Source organism: Conger conger, chromosome 10 (assembly GCF_963514075.1).
Source record: "Conger conger chromosome 10, fConCon1.1, whole genome shotgun sequence".
In the NCBI taxonomy this organism is placed as follows: Eukaryota; Metazoa; Chordata; class Actinopteri; order Anguilliformes; family Congridae; genus Conger; species Conger conger.
In genome coordinates, this window is record NC_083769.1 from 42,491,207 (window position 1) to 42,513,922 (window position 22,716).

At 42.6% G+C, this 22,716-nt stretch overlaps 1 protein-coding gene across 1 annotated transcript in view; it reads right to left on the reverse strand.

The window, feature by feature from the left end:
• The window catches only part of nphp4 (nephronophthisis 4), a 156,015-nt gene that overhangs the window by 87,434 nt on the left and 45,865 nt on the right, over positions 1-22,716 (reverse strand). Inside the window, exon 6 of the mRNA XM_061259116.1 lies at positions 21,383-21,519. Within this exon, the coding sequence (XP_061115100.1) occupies positions 21,383-21,519 (137 nt within the window). The remainder of the gene's footprint in view (positions 1-21,382; positions 21,520-22,716) is intronic.

Sequence of the window (22,716 nt, forward strand, 5' to 3'; positions counted from 1 at the left end):
AGAGAGAGAGGGGGAGTGAGAGAGAGAGAAGGGGAGAGAGAGGGAGAGACAGAGAGAGGGGGAGTGAGACTGAGATGTGATAGTGAAAGAGAGAGAGGGAGAGATTTCTTGTACCTCCAAAGCATCAACTTCCCATAGAAAACACTTTCCCACCACATAAAATATCAAATTTCAAGATAGATGTTTTTTCATCCCCCAATGAAAACTGTAGCCCACAGGACCTACCCGTTACTTCATATTTTCACAACAGAAAAGCAACAGAAACTGACATGATTGTACAGAGCATACATTCAGTTTGTATATGCCGATTTGCATAGTATTCATAACCCTTGAGCACCAAAGCAAACCACACAAACAAAAAAAGCATAACAGAATAGTTACGACTATCACAAGCAATAAAAATGACTAAATAAATGCATAATGTGCCACAGTGGCACATATTTTGGGATAACTTCGGTAACTGTAACTGTAATTCAACATCCCATTCCCTGTGCTTTGTGACAGCGGTACGAGCTGCTCAAACCGAAACAACAGCTCAGCCTTTACTGCAAAACATCCACGCTTCTGTTACTCAAACCCAAACAGCTCAGCCTTTACTGTAAAACATCCACGCTTCTGTTACTCAAACCCAAACAGCTCAGCCTTTACTGTGAAACATCCACGCTTCTGTTACTCAAACCCAAACAGCTCAGCCTTTACTGTAAAACATCCACGCTTCTGTTACTCAAACCCAAACAGCTCAGTCTTTACTGTAAAACATCCACGGGTCTGTTACTCAAACCAAAAGACTGCTCAGTTTTTACTGTAAAACATTCACACTTCTGTTACTCAAACCCGGACAACAGCTCAGCCTTTACTGTAAAACATCCACAGTTCTGTTACTCAAACCCAAACAACAGCTCAGTTTTTACTGTAAAATGTCCACAGTTCTGTAACTCAAACCAAAAGACAGCTCAGTCTTTACTGTAAAACGTCCACGCTTGTGTTACTCTGAGACACAAACGGTGCATCCTTGAACACAACACTCGCAGTGAATAAAGCAGCGATCTGCGTCTGAGACCACGTCCCGAGCTGCTCCTCTATTCCCAAATCTAAACCCCAGTCCACGTCCACCCGCTTTTCCCCAATCCAATTAGTGTATCAGCCGTGCATCGGCGTTTAAAGAGGCAGCTAGGGGAGCTGCCCAGTGTAGCCCTCTCTCAGAGCTATGCAATTCTTTTTCTTTTGCAACATGCACATCTGAAGCATTCTTATGACCTGAAATGTAATAGAATGGCTGTATGAGCTATATGAACTGCATGATGAATTAAGGATTACAAGTTTATACTGTGATTTGAAGGCAATTAGGGTAAAGTAGCACCATTATCACACAGGAGGGCACACTGTTACATAGGAAGGGCACACTGCTACACAGGAAGAGCACACTGCAACACAGGAAGCGCCCACCGCTACACAGGAAGTGCACGTCGCTACACAGGAAGCGCACACTGCGACACAGAAAGTGCACGCTGCTACACAGGAAGTGCAAGCACATCTTCTGAAACCCATGCAACCAGCCACTGCCGTCAGATAGAGTGGCACCAGGTCAACTCAGTACAGCTGAACCAGTGCCATGGTAGAACTGTGACTCCTTAATGAGGGTGCATCACTGAACTGAGAGCAGTGCTTTAGGGGGACGCACCGCATGGGAGCACCCCCATCTGCACAGACACAGTGGACTGCCCCATGAGGACAATGTAGGTAGGCAAAATGGCTGACCTGAATACCAACAAGGCAACGTGCCAACCAAACTGGCGGAGTATCCGCTATTCAGCCTGAGCTGCTGGAGCTGTTATAGAGCCACTGAGGACACACACAAATTTGGCTTTCATTTCAGCCCTGTAGCATCATGCTCTTGGCTTGTTTCACTGAGAAATGATGCAACATTTGCTCGAGATTTTGAAATCAGCCTCACTTCCCTTGTCTAGAGTCTTGGTTCTCTCCAACATACAGATTTGTTCCCTTGCCTCTGACAGATGAAGAGCAGGCATCATGGCTGCTGTTGAGACCACCCGTTGTTAGCTTGCGAAAGGCAGCGAGGTAATTTCAAGCAAGTTATAGCTCTTCAAACTGCTTGTTAGTCATGTAATAACAACTTTCCTGTGCCTGTGCACTGTGCCTCAGTGCTTGCAAAAAAATATCACTTACAGCAAATACATTTAAATGCCTTGACATTAAGACAAAAACATTAATCTATGGTGAAACACCAGTTGTTGCGAGTACCCTGATAAGTTTATAGCCTAGTTCCTGCCCTGCTGGCTGTAGTAAATGATGGCCTATACTTAGCCCTGTGCGGGAGCTGTCCGTGGTGCTAATGTCACGGTGCTAAGTTTTGTTGGGGAACTGGGCTACAACTCCGAGGTCCTGGGATACATTCCCCGGGGGGGTGTACTGCCGGTGTGCCCTTGAGCAGGGTGCTTAACCTAAATCACTGCGGTAAATATCCGAAATATGTCGGCTATGTAAGCCTCTGCTCCAGATAAGGGTGCCTGCTAAATGCCTTGTGTACTCACAAACAGCATTACACTGTTTTTTAAAAGCCCTTCATATCAGCCTGAAATGGTTTTGTTTGGTTAAACAGTGGAATAGATATGGTTGCGATGCAACTTTCTCAATATAATTTTAACTCTGGAAAGCAAACTCTAGTGTTGCCCTCGACATTGAAACGGAGACAACCAAGTGTGAGATGTTAGCACAGTTTCACACACAACCTGAATAAACTGATGAAGTTATACACACAGGTTAATATGTATTGTAAATGAAAGAGTCCTTTTGAAATGCAAATCAATGGGATCCATGATTGAATCTGAAAGTAAAGAGCAGGAACGGTGGTAAATGAAAGGAAAGTAACTATTCTGTTCTTGTATACTGAAAATGTAAACCAACAACTGAAAATTGCAGTCCAAGATTTATGTATAGGCAGGGCTGACCAATCCTGCTCCAGGAGATCCATTGTCCTGTAGGTTGTCATTTCAACCTTAATTCTACTAATTAGCAGATCGATATGATCACTAGCTGTTGAATGAGGCGTGCTTTGTTAGGCATGGAGTGAAAACCTGCAGCATGGTGGATCTCCAGGAATGTGGTAAAAATGTTATAACATGGTTTATTGAAGAATGCATTTACGGAACAGCACGCTTTAATAATAGAAAGATTCATCAAGAGTGTGCACAGTCATTGTAGACGGCACAAACCTGCCCTCTGTGTTCTATTATGTCAAGGGATATTTACTTAACATGCATAATGGTATTTGCATTCATTAAAGAAGCTGTTTGCAAGGCCATACTTATTTTGTGGATTTGTCTTTCAGAAAGGGGCAATCAGGCAGGCACAACTGTAATCCTGGGCCATTCTGACTGAAGCATAAGCCTGCATGAAAATACATAAATGAGCAAAGCAATTTAGCACGACCTCCAAGACACCGAAAGGCTCCATTTGCATAATTTCATAAAAGGCATGAAAAGTAGGTTGCAAAAGTGGAAGCGGACATCAGTTTCATACCTGTATGAAAGTAAATTACCACCACTTGATTTCTCATTAAAAACTGAAAATTCTAATTTCAGGTACACACAGGTATAGATATGAAGCTACAGAGGAATTTAGCACTTTAAACTGTAAAGTAAGCTTCTGTGAAATGTGTCATACTTCTTACAGCCTGGAATATTATTAGTAAAAAAACATTCATTAATTAAGGCACTGCGAGATATGCTTGCGCAAGTATACATCTGAGCTCTGTACACACATCGTGAAAATAAGGTATTTCACCCAAAAAATACCAAAATGAATATAAAAGAGGAGTTTAAAATCTGGATCGATGTACATATTTAATTTTAGTACAATTACTAAAAATATCCATTAGCTCCAGTTGATACATGTTGCCGCCATTGCTTTTTACAGTATATGAATGTCAAGCAGCTAATTCATGAATATCCTGAATATATATAATAATCTCCTGCTCAGTAAAATGTCCAGTGTTTATTCAATAAGGACCCATGTGTGATCTGTGAGAGTCAAATTACCCATGAATATTTTACTGTGTGAAGTTTTCCCCAGGGAAAAAATGAAGTTATTCCATTCTAATAAGGAGCAGGGCTTCAGCTTCAGAAGAGCTTCAGAACAGTTTCAGTCCTTGGAACACTGTCATACAGGCTCAGCAGGATACGGTCTCATTCCTGAGAAGGAAAGACTCCAGTTTATTGAAGGATGAAGGAGGTGTACATTGACTTTGCACTCTGTGCACCAGAACTTCCCATGAAGTTTCAACGATGTGTAGATCTGGAGAGTCTGAGGCCATGGAAGGCGTCTCACTACGGTACTGATGTATTTGGAGGCCTGTTTGAACTTGTTTCGCAGTGTTCATGGAGGGGGAGGCTTATCTTGGAACATCATGTCGGGGAACAGCATGTAGTGCAGTGTTTAACTGTGAAGTGTGCCCGATCCTGAAAAAGGGCTTCCTTGGCTGTTATACACAATATAAGTGCGTTATTATATTTAATTTTCAGACCCAATGACTCCCACCAGAAGCCCAAACATTACAGACACACCACCATGTTCAACCGTTGGCAACAGACATTATGAGTAGAAGGCTTTCTTTGTAGGATTAATCAGGTTATATTTCCTTTTTGCATTGACACAAGGTTTTTTTTTTACTCCTTACACCAGGTTATCTATCTTTAAGCCTTGCATTCAAGTTTTCAAAATGGCTGCTTAAATACCAGCGTTGTGAAGATAACAACATGCACTATTTGTTTAGACTTGGTCACGGTGGTTTTGATTCATTTTTATGGTCAGTTTAGGGACCATAGAATTGGGTTGTGTACCAACCATCCTTTCAGTCTCCAGCAGTGTCTGTTGGTGAGATTCCATTGCTGACACAGTTCACTCATGTTTGCCTTAATATTGTCATCATTTTCTGCACAGTTCCCCTTGGCAATTTATCAGTTTTTGGTGATTGATGCACCTGCGATTCTGGAGACTATTTGGCCTCTTTGATACTCTTAGTTGCCTCGTGTTGTTTTGGAAAATCACATAAAGTGCTGACTGTCAGACCTCTTTTATATCTGAGGCATACTGCTAATTACTGCTAATTGCCATTCAAATGAACCGGATTCACCTGTGTAGCTGTCTTTGTAAATGTGATTTCCTTACTTCAAAGCTAAAGTCCCTTTTCATGTGGTACTTCCATTACTTTGTCAAACCACTGTATTTCACATAATTAAAGTAGTTTTGAGACCACGGTGTGATTTCTACTGACATTCATAACTTTCAGAGATTCAAGTAGGTCTCCTATACTTTATTAACTATTTATAAGACTTATTTTTTAGATGTATTAAGTCTTCAGCTGCTGTAGCCTATCCACTTAGAGGTTTGACATGTTGTGTGTTCAAAGATGCTATTCCGCATACCACAGTTGTAATGTGAGGTTATTTGTGTTACTGTCACCATCCTGTCAGCTTCAACCAGTCCGGCCCTTCTCCTCAGACCCAACTCATTAACAACGCGTTTCTGCCCGCAGAACTACTGCTTACTGGATGTTTTTTCTGCAAACTCTAGTGACTGTTCGTGAAAATCCCAGGAGAACAGCAGTTCCTGAGATACTCAAACCACCCTGTCTGGCACCAACAATCATTCCACGTCACTTGGATCACGTCACCCCCATTCTGACATTTGGTCTGAAAAACAGCTGAATCTCTTGACTATATCTGCATGCTTTTATGCCACATGATTGGCTGATGAAATTTTTGCATTAACTAGCTGGTGCAAGGGTCTACCAAATAAAACGATCACTCGGTGTATAATAGCGGGTTAAAATGACTGATGTTAAAAGTCATAGTCTGGCTGTCAAAGGAACATTTCACGAACAGCAATGCAAACACTCTGCAATGAATATTGAACGCATGAATAATGAAAATATGAATCAGGTAAGTGACAAGCCACGTGACAAGTCATCGACCGGAGACGGTGTCACTGCCTCCACGCCCACAGCGCCTGTGAATCAGAGGTCCCTCAGTTCAGAGGAGAGCAGAAAAGCTGCTTCATATTTCCCACTGATTAAAGATGACTTCAGGTTCTGTACTTCAATAAGGGCATTACCGTAGACGGCAGGATAATCAATGATGCGATTAGACGTGTCATCTTGAGAATAGTCTGCTCCCGTGATGTGAAGTGACTGATGGGTCAACTGTTCATGCTCATGGGGTGAACGGGCAGGTCTGCTCCAATCCACTGCTTCACTCCAGGTCAGGCCTGGTCGATACCAGGGCAAGGATCCAATCAGCGATGACTAACATTTTCAAGTTCGTTTTATTTTATTTCCCCCTACAACAAACGCAGTTTGGCAAGATCACCAACGAGTAATTTTATTACACGTACGCAGTTTGGCAAGATGAGTACATCGGTGTGACTACAACTACTGTGAAGAAACAGATTCATGCTTGCGTGTACTTCAAAGTCATCGTTAAGCACAAATGCTGATTAGTTCCAGGCTTGAATGCTACAAACCCGAGCTGAGCAACAACAGACAGCAACGGGCCGTCAGCAGTTATTCAGTGGAGTACGACACCAGGCAATCACTTCTCCCTTTAATTCTCTTTTGCCGTTTTTTTCTCTCGCCATTCAGTGAAATTGGCATTTATTACTGATTACTGATAAAGACTGAATTACATCTGGCTGTCTAAATGCGGCCATGAAAGCTGGAGCTCTCTGCGTTTTTAATAGAAAATTAATTTCCGGGGAATGTCATCGCGCGCTCTGTATATTCCCGCGCACAATTGAGCTGTGGCCTTTTCATCTCTCTCCTTCAGTAACTCTGTTTGATGCAGCTGTACAGCGCCTGTGTCTACCTGCTGTGTGTGTGTGTGTGTGTGTGTGTGTTTGTGTGTTCGGAGGAGAGAAAAGAGTGCTAAAGAACACTATCATCGATTTTCTCAAGTTATATTAACCAGTTTCTCCACTAGTTAGCACTAGTTACAGGGAAACACTATATAATTTAAAACCATCTAACCCAATCCAGAAATTCTATTTATAATTTCCATGTATATTTAATTCCAAAATCTAACCGTATTGCTAAAAGAAATGAACTTAAAATAAAAATGAATCGATGACAGAAGGCCTCTGACCTGCACACACTATGAATCAACAACGTTCTCCGAACCACCCTCCAATAACCCCGACGCTCACAAAGGAAATCCTCTGAGGACATATAATCCACATTTACAATATAAACAAAATTGTTTTTCAATCGTGTTTGATCCCTCCCGTTTGAGCGGCACGAATGGCGGCAGATTAGAGGAGATGCGATTGTTCTATAAAGGACAGGTCTGTGATGAACAGCGGTCTGCCGTCTGTTCCAGCTCCTCACTTCCACGTCCCTTCAACACGTCGCCGGGGCTGCCAGAGGCGCGCGTTTCTTTCCCGCACGCTAAATATGAATATTTTACAGCTAAGAGGCTTAAGAGCGAACAATGAAATTGCCCGAAGTTAAATTACACTCCATTCCCCTCGTCATAGTGTATAAACTCCAGCGAGCGTGAGCGCACCGAGCTGAAAACCTTAAACGATGCGTCTCCCTCCATTTTATGTCCCCTTCCTGTCGCTCGCTCTGAAATTTTTCCGTTTTGTGGGTCATCGCCATTTCCGCGGGGAAAGAGGCAGAACCCGTTACGGGGGAGATATCCCGCCTCCAGTGTGCAGAACCCATTACGGGGGAGATATCCCGCCTCTAGTCCGCATTTCATCAGCCCAAATAACACTCATTTTCACAACTGGGCTGTTACACTGTAGCTTTGGGTTTCATCTTTAAAAGTAGATCAAAATTTCAACCCATGGGAAGAAGGAGAACCAACTGTACATAGCATACAGTAGATCTCATCTCTGGTAGAAGACGCAAGCCTTAAGGCGTTAAGATTCCACCAGTTTACTCATATGTGAGGGTTTGTAAGATATGACGCTTCTGAAATGGGAGTTTTCAATTTAGAAGTTACAATCTGCGTTAGAGCTATCACAGTATTACATTAAAACCACAGGACCTGCATGCCTGAAACCAACTTAAATTCATAAAAAGTTACATATCCAATGCTATTAATCATACGAATTGTAGCTTTCGCACGATTAAAGAAAGAAAGAGGAAAGCTGTGAATTTCTGAATTGAACCATTTAAAGAATTATGCTTTATCTTAAAAACAAGGGGATTTTCTATGTGTTGTTATCTGGAGCAGAGTAAAAGTGATTTTGCAGAGCGTGCTCTAATCAGTGAATCGGCAAATGGAATTACATTATCTGTTTGGGTAGCATATGTCCTCATCCAGGGCAACCTGCAATGCTTCATTTTTAAAAAATAAATAATTATCCATACAGCTGGACATTTACTGCGGCAGTTCAGGTTAAGTGCCTTGCTTGAGGGCCAACAACAGCATGCAGGCACCATTCACCAAACTTCAGATCACTTCTGCTACCGATGCAGTAACAGACACCAATGAGTTCCTTATGGCACCATAAGGAACTCCACAACTTTAGTGTTTAGTTTACAGTTTAGAGTCACAGGGGTACAGGCACTGATTTCGGGAACAAGCATTCTGTCTCTAACCACGGAAGCTTTCTGATGCGTCCATTTCACGGTTAAAGATTTGAGGATGGCAGAAAAATATAAACCCCCGATGTCACTGAAAGTCTGAACATCGCAGTGCTACTTTCTCTTACGCACTACAATAAAACTAAAATCCACTTAAACTTAAAACGTCCAAGAAAGCCAGACTTCACACATCAAAAATCAAGCTTATATACAGGAACTAAATGTTCCTTTTAAACGTTGACACAACTAATAAAGTAGAGACTATTTGCAGGACCCAGCGAAAACTGCGTTGGTATTAAGTGTACAAATACCTTTAATGGAAGTTGGCAGAAGCTGACATTTGCTTTTAGTTTTTGGGTTGGCACCGGCACTCTTAACAGATGTTTTGTGTCCCTTATCGCCGCTGTACACTAACCAGCAATTCAATTTAAGAGCGGCTTTGCAATAAAAAATAACTGGCAAGCAGCATGAGCACTAAATAATCTTCTGTCTGCGGAACAACCCGGAAATGAGCAAGGTCACATAGACAAAATTCAGACAAAAAACAGTCGCAACCAGAGAGAACCTGGGCGGAAGATTCTTACGGTATTCGTCTTGAAGAAATGAAGGGGAATTTTCTACAGTAGATTAAAATTGGTTTGGAAGTTGTTTCTTTGCGCTCAGAAACCGCGCTTGAACTACAAATGTGGGCGTGATAAATGGACTTACTTTACTGTACTTTACCATCCGAACAGGATCTTGTAATTGGACGACAGTCTACAATTTGTATGGTTGCTATAGAAATCCTGCAAGAGGCAATGCCAGTGGTCCAGGACGCTTCCTGATTAGAGCACACCTGTGTAAATGCCCTGGCAGTCATGCATTTCTCATAAGCAGCGGAGAATAGCCAGCGGGTGTCATATTTCACAGCAGTCATTTCTTTAACTTGTTTTTGTTGTTTTTCTACCTGCTCTCTCAACCTCCCATTTCAGGCCTGGCTCAGCAATAAGCTCACGCAGGGAGGTGCCACCCTGTCAAATATTCATAGAGAAATGGAGAAAAAGTCTGACCCCCTGTAGAGGTTAATGTTTCTCCTGAAACTGGAAAAAAGGAACGTACAAAACGCTTTGGATTTGAAGCGCGTAAGACATACACCTCAACTTTGAGTCACTTTGTCAGAATTACTCTGAAAGGCATCCGGTATCTGATTGAAGTGACACAATATTCAATTTAAGGGTACATGAATCATGAACGCAGTTGCTCAAATGGTTCACAGTTGTGTAAGTCAGCTGAGTTCCTGCAGGTTGGGTATCTGGGAGGCGGGGTGGGGTTGTGTTCGTCAGACCAGTCAACCACACTGCTGGGCGCTTCTTCACACTGCAGTGACTCACCCAGGAGCAGCAGAACACGACGCCTTCATTAGCGTTCGCGCTTTATTCTCGGCTCCTCCTGCCCCGCACGTTTGAGCTGATGACGCCAGTCACCCAGACCTGTCTCCGAACGCCTTACGGACGGAGAGAACCACCGCTGACACGGGAAGAGTGCTGGGTGACAGGAGGGAGACAGACAGTGTGAAAGTTACATTTGACAGGATGTCAGGTCATGAAAGGGCATCGCCTGCCATTAGCCTCATGCTCGGAGACATACAGTACCTCCTCCTCTGGATGTTAAAATATTTACACCCATAAAACATTATCACCTCCTGAAAAATAAGCTTTCCATTTGCCATTCTTATGAATCAGAATGGCAGTCACTTGAGGAGTGTGGCTGCACTCACTGTTCGCTAATTAAATTTACATGACGTTTCAGCCGTTTATCCAGAGTGACGTTCACAGTGCACATTCTTTCACACACAATCCACTTATACAGCAGGGTATTTACTGAAGCGGTTCAGGGTAAGTACCTCGCTCCAGGGTAAAAAGGCTGTGCCCCACCTGGGAGATGAACCTGCAGCCCCACTCCCTGAACCATTACACTACACTGCGCCTCCCCCATTAGACCAGTCTGACTGCACAACGCTCAGCGGATAGATGGAATGAACTCAAACTCAAATAACAGCGCTTCAATTATTAAGCAGGTTAATTTACACTCATAATTATACCTCCAGAGGGAACACAGCAAATCCCATTCTGTCTGATAGCCATAGATATAGATGCTTTGTAAGGTTCACGATCTTTTGTTAAGCTTGGCAAACATTTTATTTAGATAGCGGAATCTGGTCAGCGGATAGAAGGCTGACCAGATTCGGCTGAACTCTAACCGAAGTGTTCTCCAAGTACTTTTCCCAGCAGCTTTGGGGAGCCATGGTAACGGGCTCTGTTCTCTCTGAAATGTAGCAGGCAGGATCAGCGTACAGTCACGGCATATGCTCACCAACCGCTCTGCTCTTAAGAGCCGGTTACGAAACACAACATTCTGCCTCCTCTGGCCCCGTTCCGTCTCGCAGCTTCACGCCGAAAAGGCAAACACACTTCTGAAATGCGTGAAAAAACTCCCTTTGTCCTTTTCATTCAAACCAGGCGCACAAGTATCCGTTTCTGAGCAATACGCAATGTCATTACCCAACAATTACCCCTTCAGCCACAAAGAGGAAAGTTAAATGACTTGTTTCTTTTTAAACAATCGTACCCAAATGATTCCCATTGCGAATGCCGCAAACATCCATCCATCACGGTAACTGCATGTTGTGAAACCTCAATTATTTGAGCCAGTTGTAAACATTCAACCTTATGAAAAATTAAAAGGGTAAGTACCAGATATTATGAAACATCAAATCCACCGGCCAGGCACGATATTTATTTTAGTATCCCGCCTCATTTTTGTTGAGTTTTGTGCACAATGCACACTTGTCAATCGTTAACTCACTCTTTAATGAGAGCTTAGTTTGCCTATTCAGCTGTAAAAGAGCTTGCTTTAAGTCACAAGTTACCAGAGGGTGTGGTGAAAGAACTAACGTTTGTCTACGAAATGCCAATAGCCACCTATTTAAAAATCACGTAAGAGTAATTTAAGCAGAAATACCAACCCACATTCTGTCAGTACCAAGGCACGTTTGTGATACCGCTGTCCCCAAAATAGGATCGCTACTGGGGGTGTCATCCTGGACAGCTGAAAGGGGTCTCAATACCCTGCTTAGGGAATAACGCTACATTACATTACATTACAGGCGTTTGGCAGACGCTCTTATCCAAAGTGACCTACAACAAGGTGCAAAACCATAACCAGGGACAAGTGTGCTGAAAGACCCTAGAGGGAAGTACAGTTATAAGTGCTTAAAGTGATCACTTGGATAGAAAACATGAACCCTGTGAATGTATCTGATGAGCAAACCAAGGCGGAAGCAGCAAAACAACAGTTTTGGCAAATACAATGTTAGGAATAATAAAAGTATACACAAGCGCAATAATTACAATAAACAGCTTGCATGGCTAATTAGACATTGCAGGGAGGGAGGCAGGGAGGAGAGGGGAAAGGTGCAGCCTGAAGAGGTGAGTTTGCAGTCTGTGCCTAAAGGCGGTCAGACTCTCTGCTGTTCATAATAACACTTTGGCTAATATACTTATGGTCTAACCAGACTGAGAGCATAATCCTAGCCCAACCGTTAAAAAAAAAAAAAAAAAAAAAAAAAAAAATTGTGAATCTAAGGTGTGTAAAGGTGTGAATACTGATTAAGACATAAAAGACTATAAATTGATTTTACTACAATAATGTTTTGCATTACCTTGTGATCACTGGAAGGCCTCTCAGGGAAGAACAGAATGTGTGAAAAAAAGCACACAGGTGGCCACATAATTCTGCCAAATCTTGTGAGACTGAGGAAGAAGCCAGCGCATGACTACTCTAATTAAGAGAACAGAAGCTAGATCTTTGTCCACAGAACTTCTGTAATTGCCACTGAAAAGAGTTTTATAACATGTTCCATTTGTGTTATCAGAAACGGTTCTATTGCCGTTTTTTGTTTTTGTCTTGTTGTCTAATTCTAATTGATTTGCACATATAAGAGTTGGTCAGATTCCATGCTTGCTTCAAGAGGAGAAATGAGTACCGTCGTAAGGGTCTATTATGAAATGCGTGTATACAGTATTCTGTATCACAATAGTCTCTATAATACGACACTAGAAACAAGTGAATGCTTCAATGCAGCAAGATAACACGGAATTCAAGGCATTATTAATTTCATTTGCTGATTTCATTATTGCAACAAAAAGTTCAGCATCGAATTTTGGCAAATGACATTTACTACACTGGAAGGAAAAAGCCAGGCAGCTCCCAGCCCTGGTGTTTCCTAGACACACGGCGGCACAGAGAAAATGACTTCCAGACGCAGGGGCTTTAGGCAGCATTAACGCAGGAAGGCACGGGAGGAGAGTTGGGAGGGGAGAGATAAAAAGCCAACTTTGACAGTCTAATTCAGAAAGCCAAGAAATTGCATTTGCGAGGAAAAAAAGCCACTGATCCAGGCGACTCTCTGAACTTCCCCCAGAGCTCATCAGACGGTGGAGAGGGAGGTAAGAGTGGCTCTCAGGGAAATGTGCTACATCACACATACAGCACACTCTCCCTGAAGCCAGGGGCTTTACATGTGCCTGCCTGAGTGTGTGCTACAGTCCAGCACTACTATGCCAGATATGAAGGAGCTTCATTTTCAATGAATAATCTACACACACACACACATAGACACATACACACACAGACATGCACACAGACACACACAGAGACACACACAGACGCGCGCAGAGACGCACGCAGACACGCACACAGACACATACACACACAGACACGCACACAGACACACACAGAGACACACAGAGGCACGCAGAGACGCACGCAGACACGCACGCAGAGACGCACACAGACACATAGACACATACACACACAGACATGCACACAGACGCACGCAGAGACACACAGAGGCACGCAGAGACACACGCAGACACGCACGCAGAGACGCACGCAGAGACGCACGCAGAGACGCACGCAGAGACGCACACAGAGACGCACACAGACATGCACACAGACACACACAGAGACACACACAGAGACACACACAGAGGCACGCAGAGACGCACGCAGAGACGCACGCAGACACATACACATACACACACAGACATGCACACAGACACACACAGAGACGCACGCAGAGACGCACACAGAAACTCGTAGACACACACAGACACACATAGACACACACAGACAAACATAGACACACAGACACACATATACACACACACACAGACACACACAGACACACACAGTGGCGCACACACACACAGACACACACACTGGCACACACAGGCACTCGCATAAAGAAATGTATCTGTGGCTCATGTGAAAACAGACAAACTTTCAGCAGAAGAGCAAAAAATATATATATTTTATTGTATTATTGAATATTTTCTAACAGTGCTATTTGACCTGTTCTGAGCAGAGAGGGTTCACAGGGGATAAGTAGCCTCAACATGGCTGAAGGATGTCTTCGCTGTGAGGCAATGGCTGATGGACAGACTTTGACAGCCCCTGACAAATTCCTCTCCCAAACAGTACAATAGAGTTTCCCAAAGGAGGTCAGCCCACTCTGAGCGAAACACTTCAAAGTAAAAGTGCAATTTATGTTGTTACAGAGGCCGGGCCTAGATCTGCTCTGTGAGAATAAACACAGAAACAACAGCAAATGAGAACCCATTTACCTGTCTAACAAGCTGCTTTTCAAGAGGCCCCCATCCAGAAATGACCCCAATGCCTGGGAGGAATTCAGAACACAGACTGGGACTTACACAGACTTCAAGACAAGTGACAATTGGACAGCAGACACAACCTCGGTTCCTCAGATGGCTTTGTACTTTGCTGTGGTGTCAGGGCCGTGAAAAATGAAAATCTGCGATCACAGAAATTACTACAGAACTTCTGTATTGAATTGTGTGGTACAATCGGTAGGGAGGCTGACCCGAAAGCCATATTCTGAGATATCATCCCTTCTCCATCCAAATCAGGAGGACAGCTTGTACGTTATCTTTAAAGCATAAATTAAAGTACTGGACCATAAAAATGTGCATTAGTAAGTTACTTATTAACTACCTCATAAGTGCTTACTCCATAATTAATTTTACTTCATAATTTACTGGAAAAGCAAGCGAAAATATCCACAGGAAGTAGCTAGGCAAGTCAATTTTTAATCAGCGCAAGACATTCTAACTAGCAAACTCTTTTTGAACCATCTTGCTGAAAAATGGAATCAGTCTTATAATTGACAAGTCCATAAAAAAAACTTTAATGAAACTGAAATCCAACTTTAATCCAACATGAAACTGGTAATTCTGTTAACTGATTTTTTTTTTACAAAATGTGTAAAGTAACTGTCAAACTGCTGTATGATTCTAAAGATAAACTTATTAAATATACTTATTTTCAACTAAAAATTAAAGCTGTATGTTTTAAGATATTTTAGAATAAGGTCAGTATAAATAATAAACAGAAAATGAAACTGAAAGTTTTCTGGGGGAAACATTTTTCTCATCCTAAAAAAACCGTAGCGTTCCAGGGGTGTATTATGTATGCTGCCTTACTGAGCTTTCAAAGTCACTCCAGCTGACAAGCCAGCGGACCGTCGCCAATACACACCCCGGTCATCCACAGCCTCTCAAAGTTACCACCCAGAATCGCGGAGCCAAAAACGGTTAAACTTCCCAACAGTTAAAGCAAACAGTTACCGGCCTCTCCGTTTGTTTCTCTCTCTATTTCTCACTCTCTCTCACAGACCGAGTCGTGAGGATGTCACACCAGGTGAAGGTGTTTGTCTCACCTCCAAAACAACTCAGCGAAGATAAGTGTCAGACTTCCAAAGGTCACATGCTCACTACGGGTCTAATTAAAACCCAGCTGTCGTAATCCGTGCTGCATTAATTAGCGCTTCTGCCGCGAAAAAATGCGTGTTGGGGAACATTTCAGATTAGAACACAGTCAATCGTGCCATTCCTACAAAAAGGCTGTGATTGGGTCCTGTGATCTTCAGCTCGTCTTCTGCTGCTTAACAAAAGACTACAGTGTGGCGTTTAACATACTCTGGAGGAGAGCACCGGGGCGTAAAGCAAAACAGTCTCTGTGCGGTCACCCAACGTGAGTCAATATTCCAGCAGGGAACCTGGTCTCCAAGGTCCAACCGTCTTACCACCGCCATCTGCACCAAAAACACAGCTTTCCGTCGGCATTAAGATTTGTATAATAACAAATTCACTTTATTGTATCATTATATTAATTCTAGGATGGTATAATAAACCATTATTACCAACCTTCCTGTCTGTGGCCATCTGCCAGCAAGACATTGGGGTTCTCTTTTCCTTACTTCCACATTTAAAAAAATCACCAAAGCCACCAGGAACCCAAGGGACAGAGCTGCTGTGGTTGCCCTAGAGGGCCACACACGTAAGAACATCCTGCTGACAGTGTGTTTCCCCTGTAATCTGTGCTACCGCACAGCATATGGATTCGCTCATATGTTGAAAAATGAATCTTCGTTCCTCCCACATCCACAGTGTTAAAAGGAGCCGTTTGCCGATGAATCCCATTCTAACACGCACACAGCGGTGGAGTCTACTGCTGCATTATCACAGAGGAGCTGGGGAGGTTGTGTGGAGCAGCCCTGAGGGGGGCTGGCTCTCAGCTCGTTTACCAAACCCCCATGAGGCTGTGGGCTCAATTCCCCACCGTGACCCTTTCTGTACTCTGATCCAATCTCCATCTGCAACCTTCTCCTGTCCCAAAGGAACTAATGAGCTGTAATCATTTTTTATATATTTAGGTTTTACTTTTTTTTCTCCACTAGCAAAGCATATTGTGCTGTGGGGCAGTTGTTTATTGTGATTTTCAATAATATAATAATGTGATATCCCTGCAAACCGAACTGGAAGCATGAAAGCAATATTTAATGGTTTCATGGCAACAGAGGTTATTACAGTCAAACTACCCACATCCAAGGAAAGAGACCTAGCGAGTTTACCATGAATGGAAATATAACCAGGGTTGTGTAAGCATTTTAAATCAAAAGCCCAAAGTTACCACATACCACTGACTGCCTCCGCGGCATCGCTCCTTTCCAATTCGAGCTGCATTCAAAGACAACTGAGTTTTTCTTCCTCTGCAAATTCACCATCAAATGAAAGCTTCAGAGCGCCAGGCGGAAGAGAGTTCTAGAGAAATGAGCTCACCCTGACTGCAGTGACAGAAACTCATCTGTGGCCACAGACGGGTAATTACATTCACCAGTGAAATTCCTCCCGTCTCAATGTACCATTTCAGGTGCAAAGCATGTTGTGAGAAATTAGTTTTGTTTCACATTAGATAAATGCTATCTATATTTTTTTTTCCCCCATGTGAGGCCGGTGGAAAAATTGTCTACATATTTAACTACAGTTCCCAGCATGTAAAAACGGTACTCAGAAATGCAGAATGTAATACCAACAAGCATATCGGATGTTAATAAATGAAATGACTGATACAAGGTTTGTAGGACCACATATTCAATTACTCAGCCAACCAGAAACCAACAACTGATAACCGCTCAGGATTCAAATGCATTTACATTTTTTTCTTAAATGACAGAACACATTTGATTTAAATGAAAACCAGAGCTTAGTCATTTATATCACCAATCAAAGACATCCTAAGCCCCTGCATTAAATAAGATGGTGTTTTTCTGGATGAAAGTGAGAGAGAATGCAGACTTACGGGGGATTTATGGGGGATATACCCACTCCATAAAGATGTATACATTAATTTGTACAATTTATGAACAGGAAAATAATAACATTTATACCAAATCAATACGAAATCGTCATGTAAATATGCAATACAGCATTAACTGCTTGCGACCATATCACATTTAGAAATACCCTGGATGTAGGGATGGAACAAAATGCAGAAATGTGTTCTTATTTAAATGCTGGTCAAAATGAAGTATAATCAATAAGGTTGGTATAATCAATAATTTTAGTTTAATATCTGTGAATCATCTTGCGTAACACTAGTCCATATATTGCAGCCTACATAAATCTACACAACGTTTGTGTGTGCTACTGAAAATAACCACTAAAATAAAGGTGCTTTCTGCTGACAGAAACCTTTCGCACCTGAAAATGAACCATGGCAAAGCCGGTGAGGCCATTAGTATCCCCCAGCGCACACTTTTCAAACTTCCCAAAGACAGCATGGTGAAGAAAGGAAAGGAAACAGACAAATGCTGGCTGGAAGGTACTAATCATTGAGCCACCGCTTGTTAAGGTGGCCAGACAATTCAAGAGCAAGACATGCCTAACTCAGTGGACTGTCAGCCACAAATGTGCTTTGAGTTTGCTGCAAACTAATAAAAAGAGTCAAACAGTTCATTCATGTTTCAAATGAACAATTCAGTTCAGTTGGCAGTAACGGAACCTTTGGTGCTGCACTTCAGTCGAATCATTTTAATAATTCTACTGGCCAAAAAAAACTACCAAGGTCAATTCAATTTTAAGTCTGAGTTAAGTGGACTACACTGTGTGGCTGTTAGATTTAAATTGCAATGAATTGTGGTTTGTGCAGTAGATATTCTCATTTCTAAAATTGAAAAGGCATCTTTAAAACAAGGCGTGATACGTTGCTCAATGTTACCTTGTCAGAAAACATTTTTGGTTCTCTCTAGGCAGTCAAAATATGCTCCAAAATATGTCACAGCGGGATTAACATCTCAGAGAAATAAGCATTCTATGGGCTCCTCATCACAGCCTCGATTCAAATGGAGGTGAAGTGTGAAAATTAACTTCTGTGACCGCCAGTCACTACAGATTCTCACTAAATCCACAAAAACTGTAAAATTAAGGACAGACACTTATGAAAACATAATGAAATTAAATAGGATCACGTTATTGTGAAAATGTCACTTTATTATGATACTTCATTATTAAAAAAAAAAGATTATTTACCACTTGCCTAGTTATTTATGACTCAACATTTATTTGCATAATTATGTCATTTTGTATGTTTAGTTCTCCATATATACAGGGTGGCCTGTAGCATAGTGGTTAAGGTAAATGACTGGGACACACAAGGTCGGTGGTTCTAATCCTGGTGTTGCCACAATAAGATCTGCGCAGCCGTTGGGCCCTTGAGCAAGGCCCTTAACCCTGCATTGCTACAGGGGAGGATTGTCTCCTGCTTAGTCTAATCAACTGTACGTCGCTCTGGATAAGAGCGTCTGCCAAATGCCAATAATGTAATGTAATCTATTTAGACTAAGAAAATAATTTCTACTGGTAATGTACATAAGTATCCAATAAGTAATGTAGTATTAGTACAGTACAGCAAATATTCTAAGCCTTCTGCACAATTTATTTGTAGAAATAATTTGTACACTGATGTTACAAGTCGTGCACAAAAAACAAAGCAGTTTTCAGCTGAATGCTCTTTGCTTCAAATAATATTGAAGTTACAACAAAACAAATATTCAGGATGTACGCGATTACAAGCCAGTTTCTCTACGTGAAGAAATTGTAAATCCTCTGTGTTATTTTGCATTTGAACGGTATCTAACGTAAAAGCCTTATTTTTAAGGTTCATGGTAAATGTTTGGATTTGTATAGCGCCTTTATCCAAAGCATTGTACAATTGATGCTTCTCATTCTCCCATTCACAGACACACTCACACACACACTAACAGCGACTGGCTGCCATGCAAGGCACCAACCAGCTCGTCAGGAGCATTTGGGGGTTAGGCGTCTTGCTCAGGGACACTTCGACACACCCAGGGCGGAATTGAACAGGCAACCCTCCGACTGCCAGACGACTGCTCTTACCGCCTGAGCCAATGTCACCCCCAAGGCTTCCATTCACAAATAATTATAATGTGCAATGCAACAAAAACATTTCCAAATCCATTTGATGATCTGCACAAAAAGCACTGTTTAACTGCTCCAGTGTTATGGGACAGCATTTAACTTGTTCTAACTACATGTTTGCTTTTCCTGTAATGCCTACACTACCCTTACAACGACCCAACAATGACGCTTCAATACTTTTCAGGTACTTTTCCTGTGGTTTTACCTGATGCTGAGTAAAACTGAAATGAGTCATCAGGGTGGTGCCAACTAGGCCGGTACAGTGACACACCCGTCACCCCAGGATTGCAGTGGAGGAACTGGAGGGCGGCCTGTAGCGTAGTGGTTAAGGTAAATGACTGGGACAGGCAAGGTTGGGGGTTCAAATCCAAGTGTAGCCACAATAAGATCCGCACAGCCGTTGGGCCCTTGAGCAAGGCCCTTAACGCTGCATTGCTCCCCCTCCAGGGGAGGATTGTCTCTTGCTTAGTCTAATTTCATTTCATTTCATTTCATTTTTATTTGTTCCTTTCATGAAAATGCACATTGCAATATAAAGTTAACACACAAGTCCACAACAAATCTGTCAAATTAATGCTTTTCATGATTGGAAAGGAGCAGAAAGAAGAATATAATTCTTATTTTTTGTCTGCCCCTTACTTGAACACAACATTCTTAGATGGTCTGCCTTTTCCATTAACCTACACCTTCACCCACATAATCAACTGTACATCGCTCTGGATAAGAGCATCAGCCAAATGCCAACAACGTAATGTAATCTAATGTAACGTGTCCTATGGGGCTTCCCTCGCCTCAATGCGCAACAGCGCCTCCTCTGGTCAACCAGGCGTATAACAGGGAAATGCACTCCTACACAATAACTGTGCATATTAGGCGACGGGCGTGAACTGATAAAAGATCACAAGCAATGGGACAGGACTACAAGTACAAGAGATCTGAGCACCTAAAATGCAGGAAATGAAACAAAAATGCAATTATATGCACATATACAGTAGACTAATTTATTCAAAAACAATCAGTCTTTATTTTAATATTGAAATATTGCGCACTTTCACTGAATAATGTGAAAATAATGTCAGAAATGTAGATTCCAGCTTTTTGAGAAAGAACAAACTTCCAAAGAAAGGCTGAAGTCGATGGGCTCATGTTTCAGCCTAGAGCACACAGCTCAGCTACAGTCGAAGGCAATTAGAACTGCTAAAGGTTCCCTTTCAAAAGGTCAGAGTGTTGACTGAGACACTGCATTAATAAAGAATGAAATACCTGGGTCTTACGCCCGCATCTGCAGACAGTAAAATAAATCTTTACCAACCATTTAAAGTACAACAAACACTTACCAGAGATACTATTTTCTTCCCAAAACCAATTAACATGACAGACTGGTATATAAATGACTGTATGACAGCATAATGACAGCCCTACCTAACACATACTTCTCGGCCGATGAGACAAAGCCCTCGACAAAACAGCGCGAGGATCAGGGCTGCTAATTAAACCTTTTCGCACATGCTCAGTGGCTCCCCGGGAGAATTCCTGGCACGACTGGAAAGACGGTGCAGTAAATGGCTGGGAGGTAATGACTGTTCCAAGACTGCGATATCAATTCTCATCTTCTCCGCAGACACCCATCTCTTAAATGGACGAAGACGGATGGGGCCTGCACAAATGTGCCGTGTAAATAATTGCGAGCGCACAGGCACATCTGTCTTACGTCGTTAAGAGCGCCATCTCTCTGTGCATCCCTCCCCCCCCCCCCCCCCGCCCCCCCCAAAAAAAGAAAAAAAAACCTCAAACTACTACCTTTCAAATTCAAGTTCGGTAGATCAGAGATGGCAGAAGATCAGTCGATTCAGCGGAGAACTCTTGATCTTTTTTTGGTATATATTCTCCGTCCCCTGCCCGGCCATAGCACAGATTGTCGGGAGAGGCCTACCCGGCTTAGGTGGTCCGCGTTCAGCTGCTGCAGTAGCTCCTCCTCAAACTTCTCCAGGGAGGGGTACAGGGTGAGGGACAGCTTGTCCAGGTAGCAGGTGGACCTCTTCAGCAGGCGGGGCTTCCGGAGACAGTCCGCTACGAGGTGCAGAGTAAACAAGTAAATAAACAAACATGACACCACACAGGTGGCAGATGTTCTCCGCAATCCATCTCCTGTCTGCCCTCGCGGTCCAAGAACGGTCGAGCCAACGCGTTCGGCTTTCACCGCAACGTGCGTCACGGTCGGTGAATGTGGATCAGAGACTCAAGAGATTAAACAAGAAATATTTTTTAACATTACATAGTTAAAGCCAAGTAAGTGGCTAAATCATAATATGTCACACAAATGTCAAGATATTCAACATCTTTTTTTTTTTTTTCTTTTTTTTTTTTTTAAGAATTATCCAAGACTTCAAAGTAAATGTCTAAAAACCCACTGTATGTTTTCATTTTCTGAGCAATTTGTGCAAGAATAGGGAGAAACCCTGAGATTTATATGCAGTGTGTAAAAGCCCGGGAGCTCGGCGGTGAGTGGGGTTGCAGTGCACTGGGTCCCATTGGCCTCTGCCTGAGTTATACAGCATTCTCTCATCTGTGCCTGTAAAAGCCCATCAAGGGCCAAGCAGTCTGATAGTTCTGAGACGGTGTTTTTCTAAAGGGTCTGGATACCCCCAGGAGCTGTTAGCCCAGCAATTCCAGCTGCATCACCACACAATCAATAGAGTCAGGCCCGCATGGTCACCCCTCAGTGCTTTAAGGAGATGTTTTACGACCACCAGTGTTCTTTCAGGTCTAATAAGAATCTTGGAACGGGGAACGAATTTGATTCAATTAATCTGACGGTTGGTTCCAATCTTTTTTTTATAAATCACTTTTTAATCTGTCATTTTTCTGGGGGCTAGAACCGGTCCTGTCGGCGATATTGCGGATCAGTATTCACCTTCTCTCTAATAAAGCAGGAGCCGGCCGTAACAGTCGGCTTCATCTGGTATCGATCGGACGGTGACACACAAGGACAGGAGTTTGCTTTAAAACCCCCACCTGACACCGCACCGGTCTTTATGGGAGACCATTTCCTCGTCCTGTTTGTGTCAGTGTCAATAAGGCAGCAGAGGACAGCACCTATATGTCTCACACACACTGTGCAGTATCATACAAAAAAAAACCCCCAAAACAACAGCCTTTTCAGTCACCTGGGAAACCTGCGTTTCACCACAGCAGCTCTTGTTACAGTGAGAGGGAGATTGGGAATAAAAAAAACTAAAAAAACAAACGAAGGTGTATTTGTGCTTT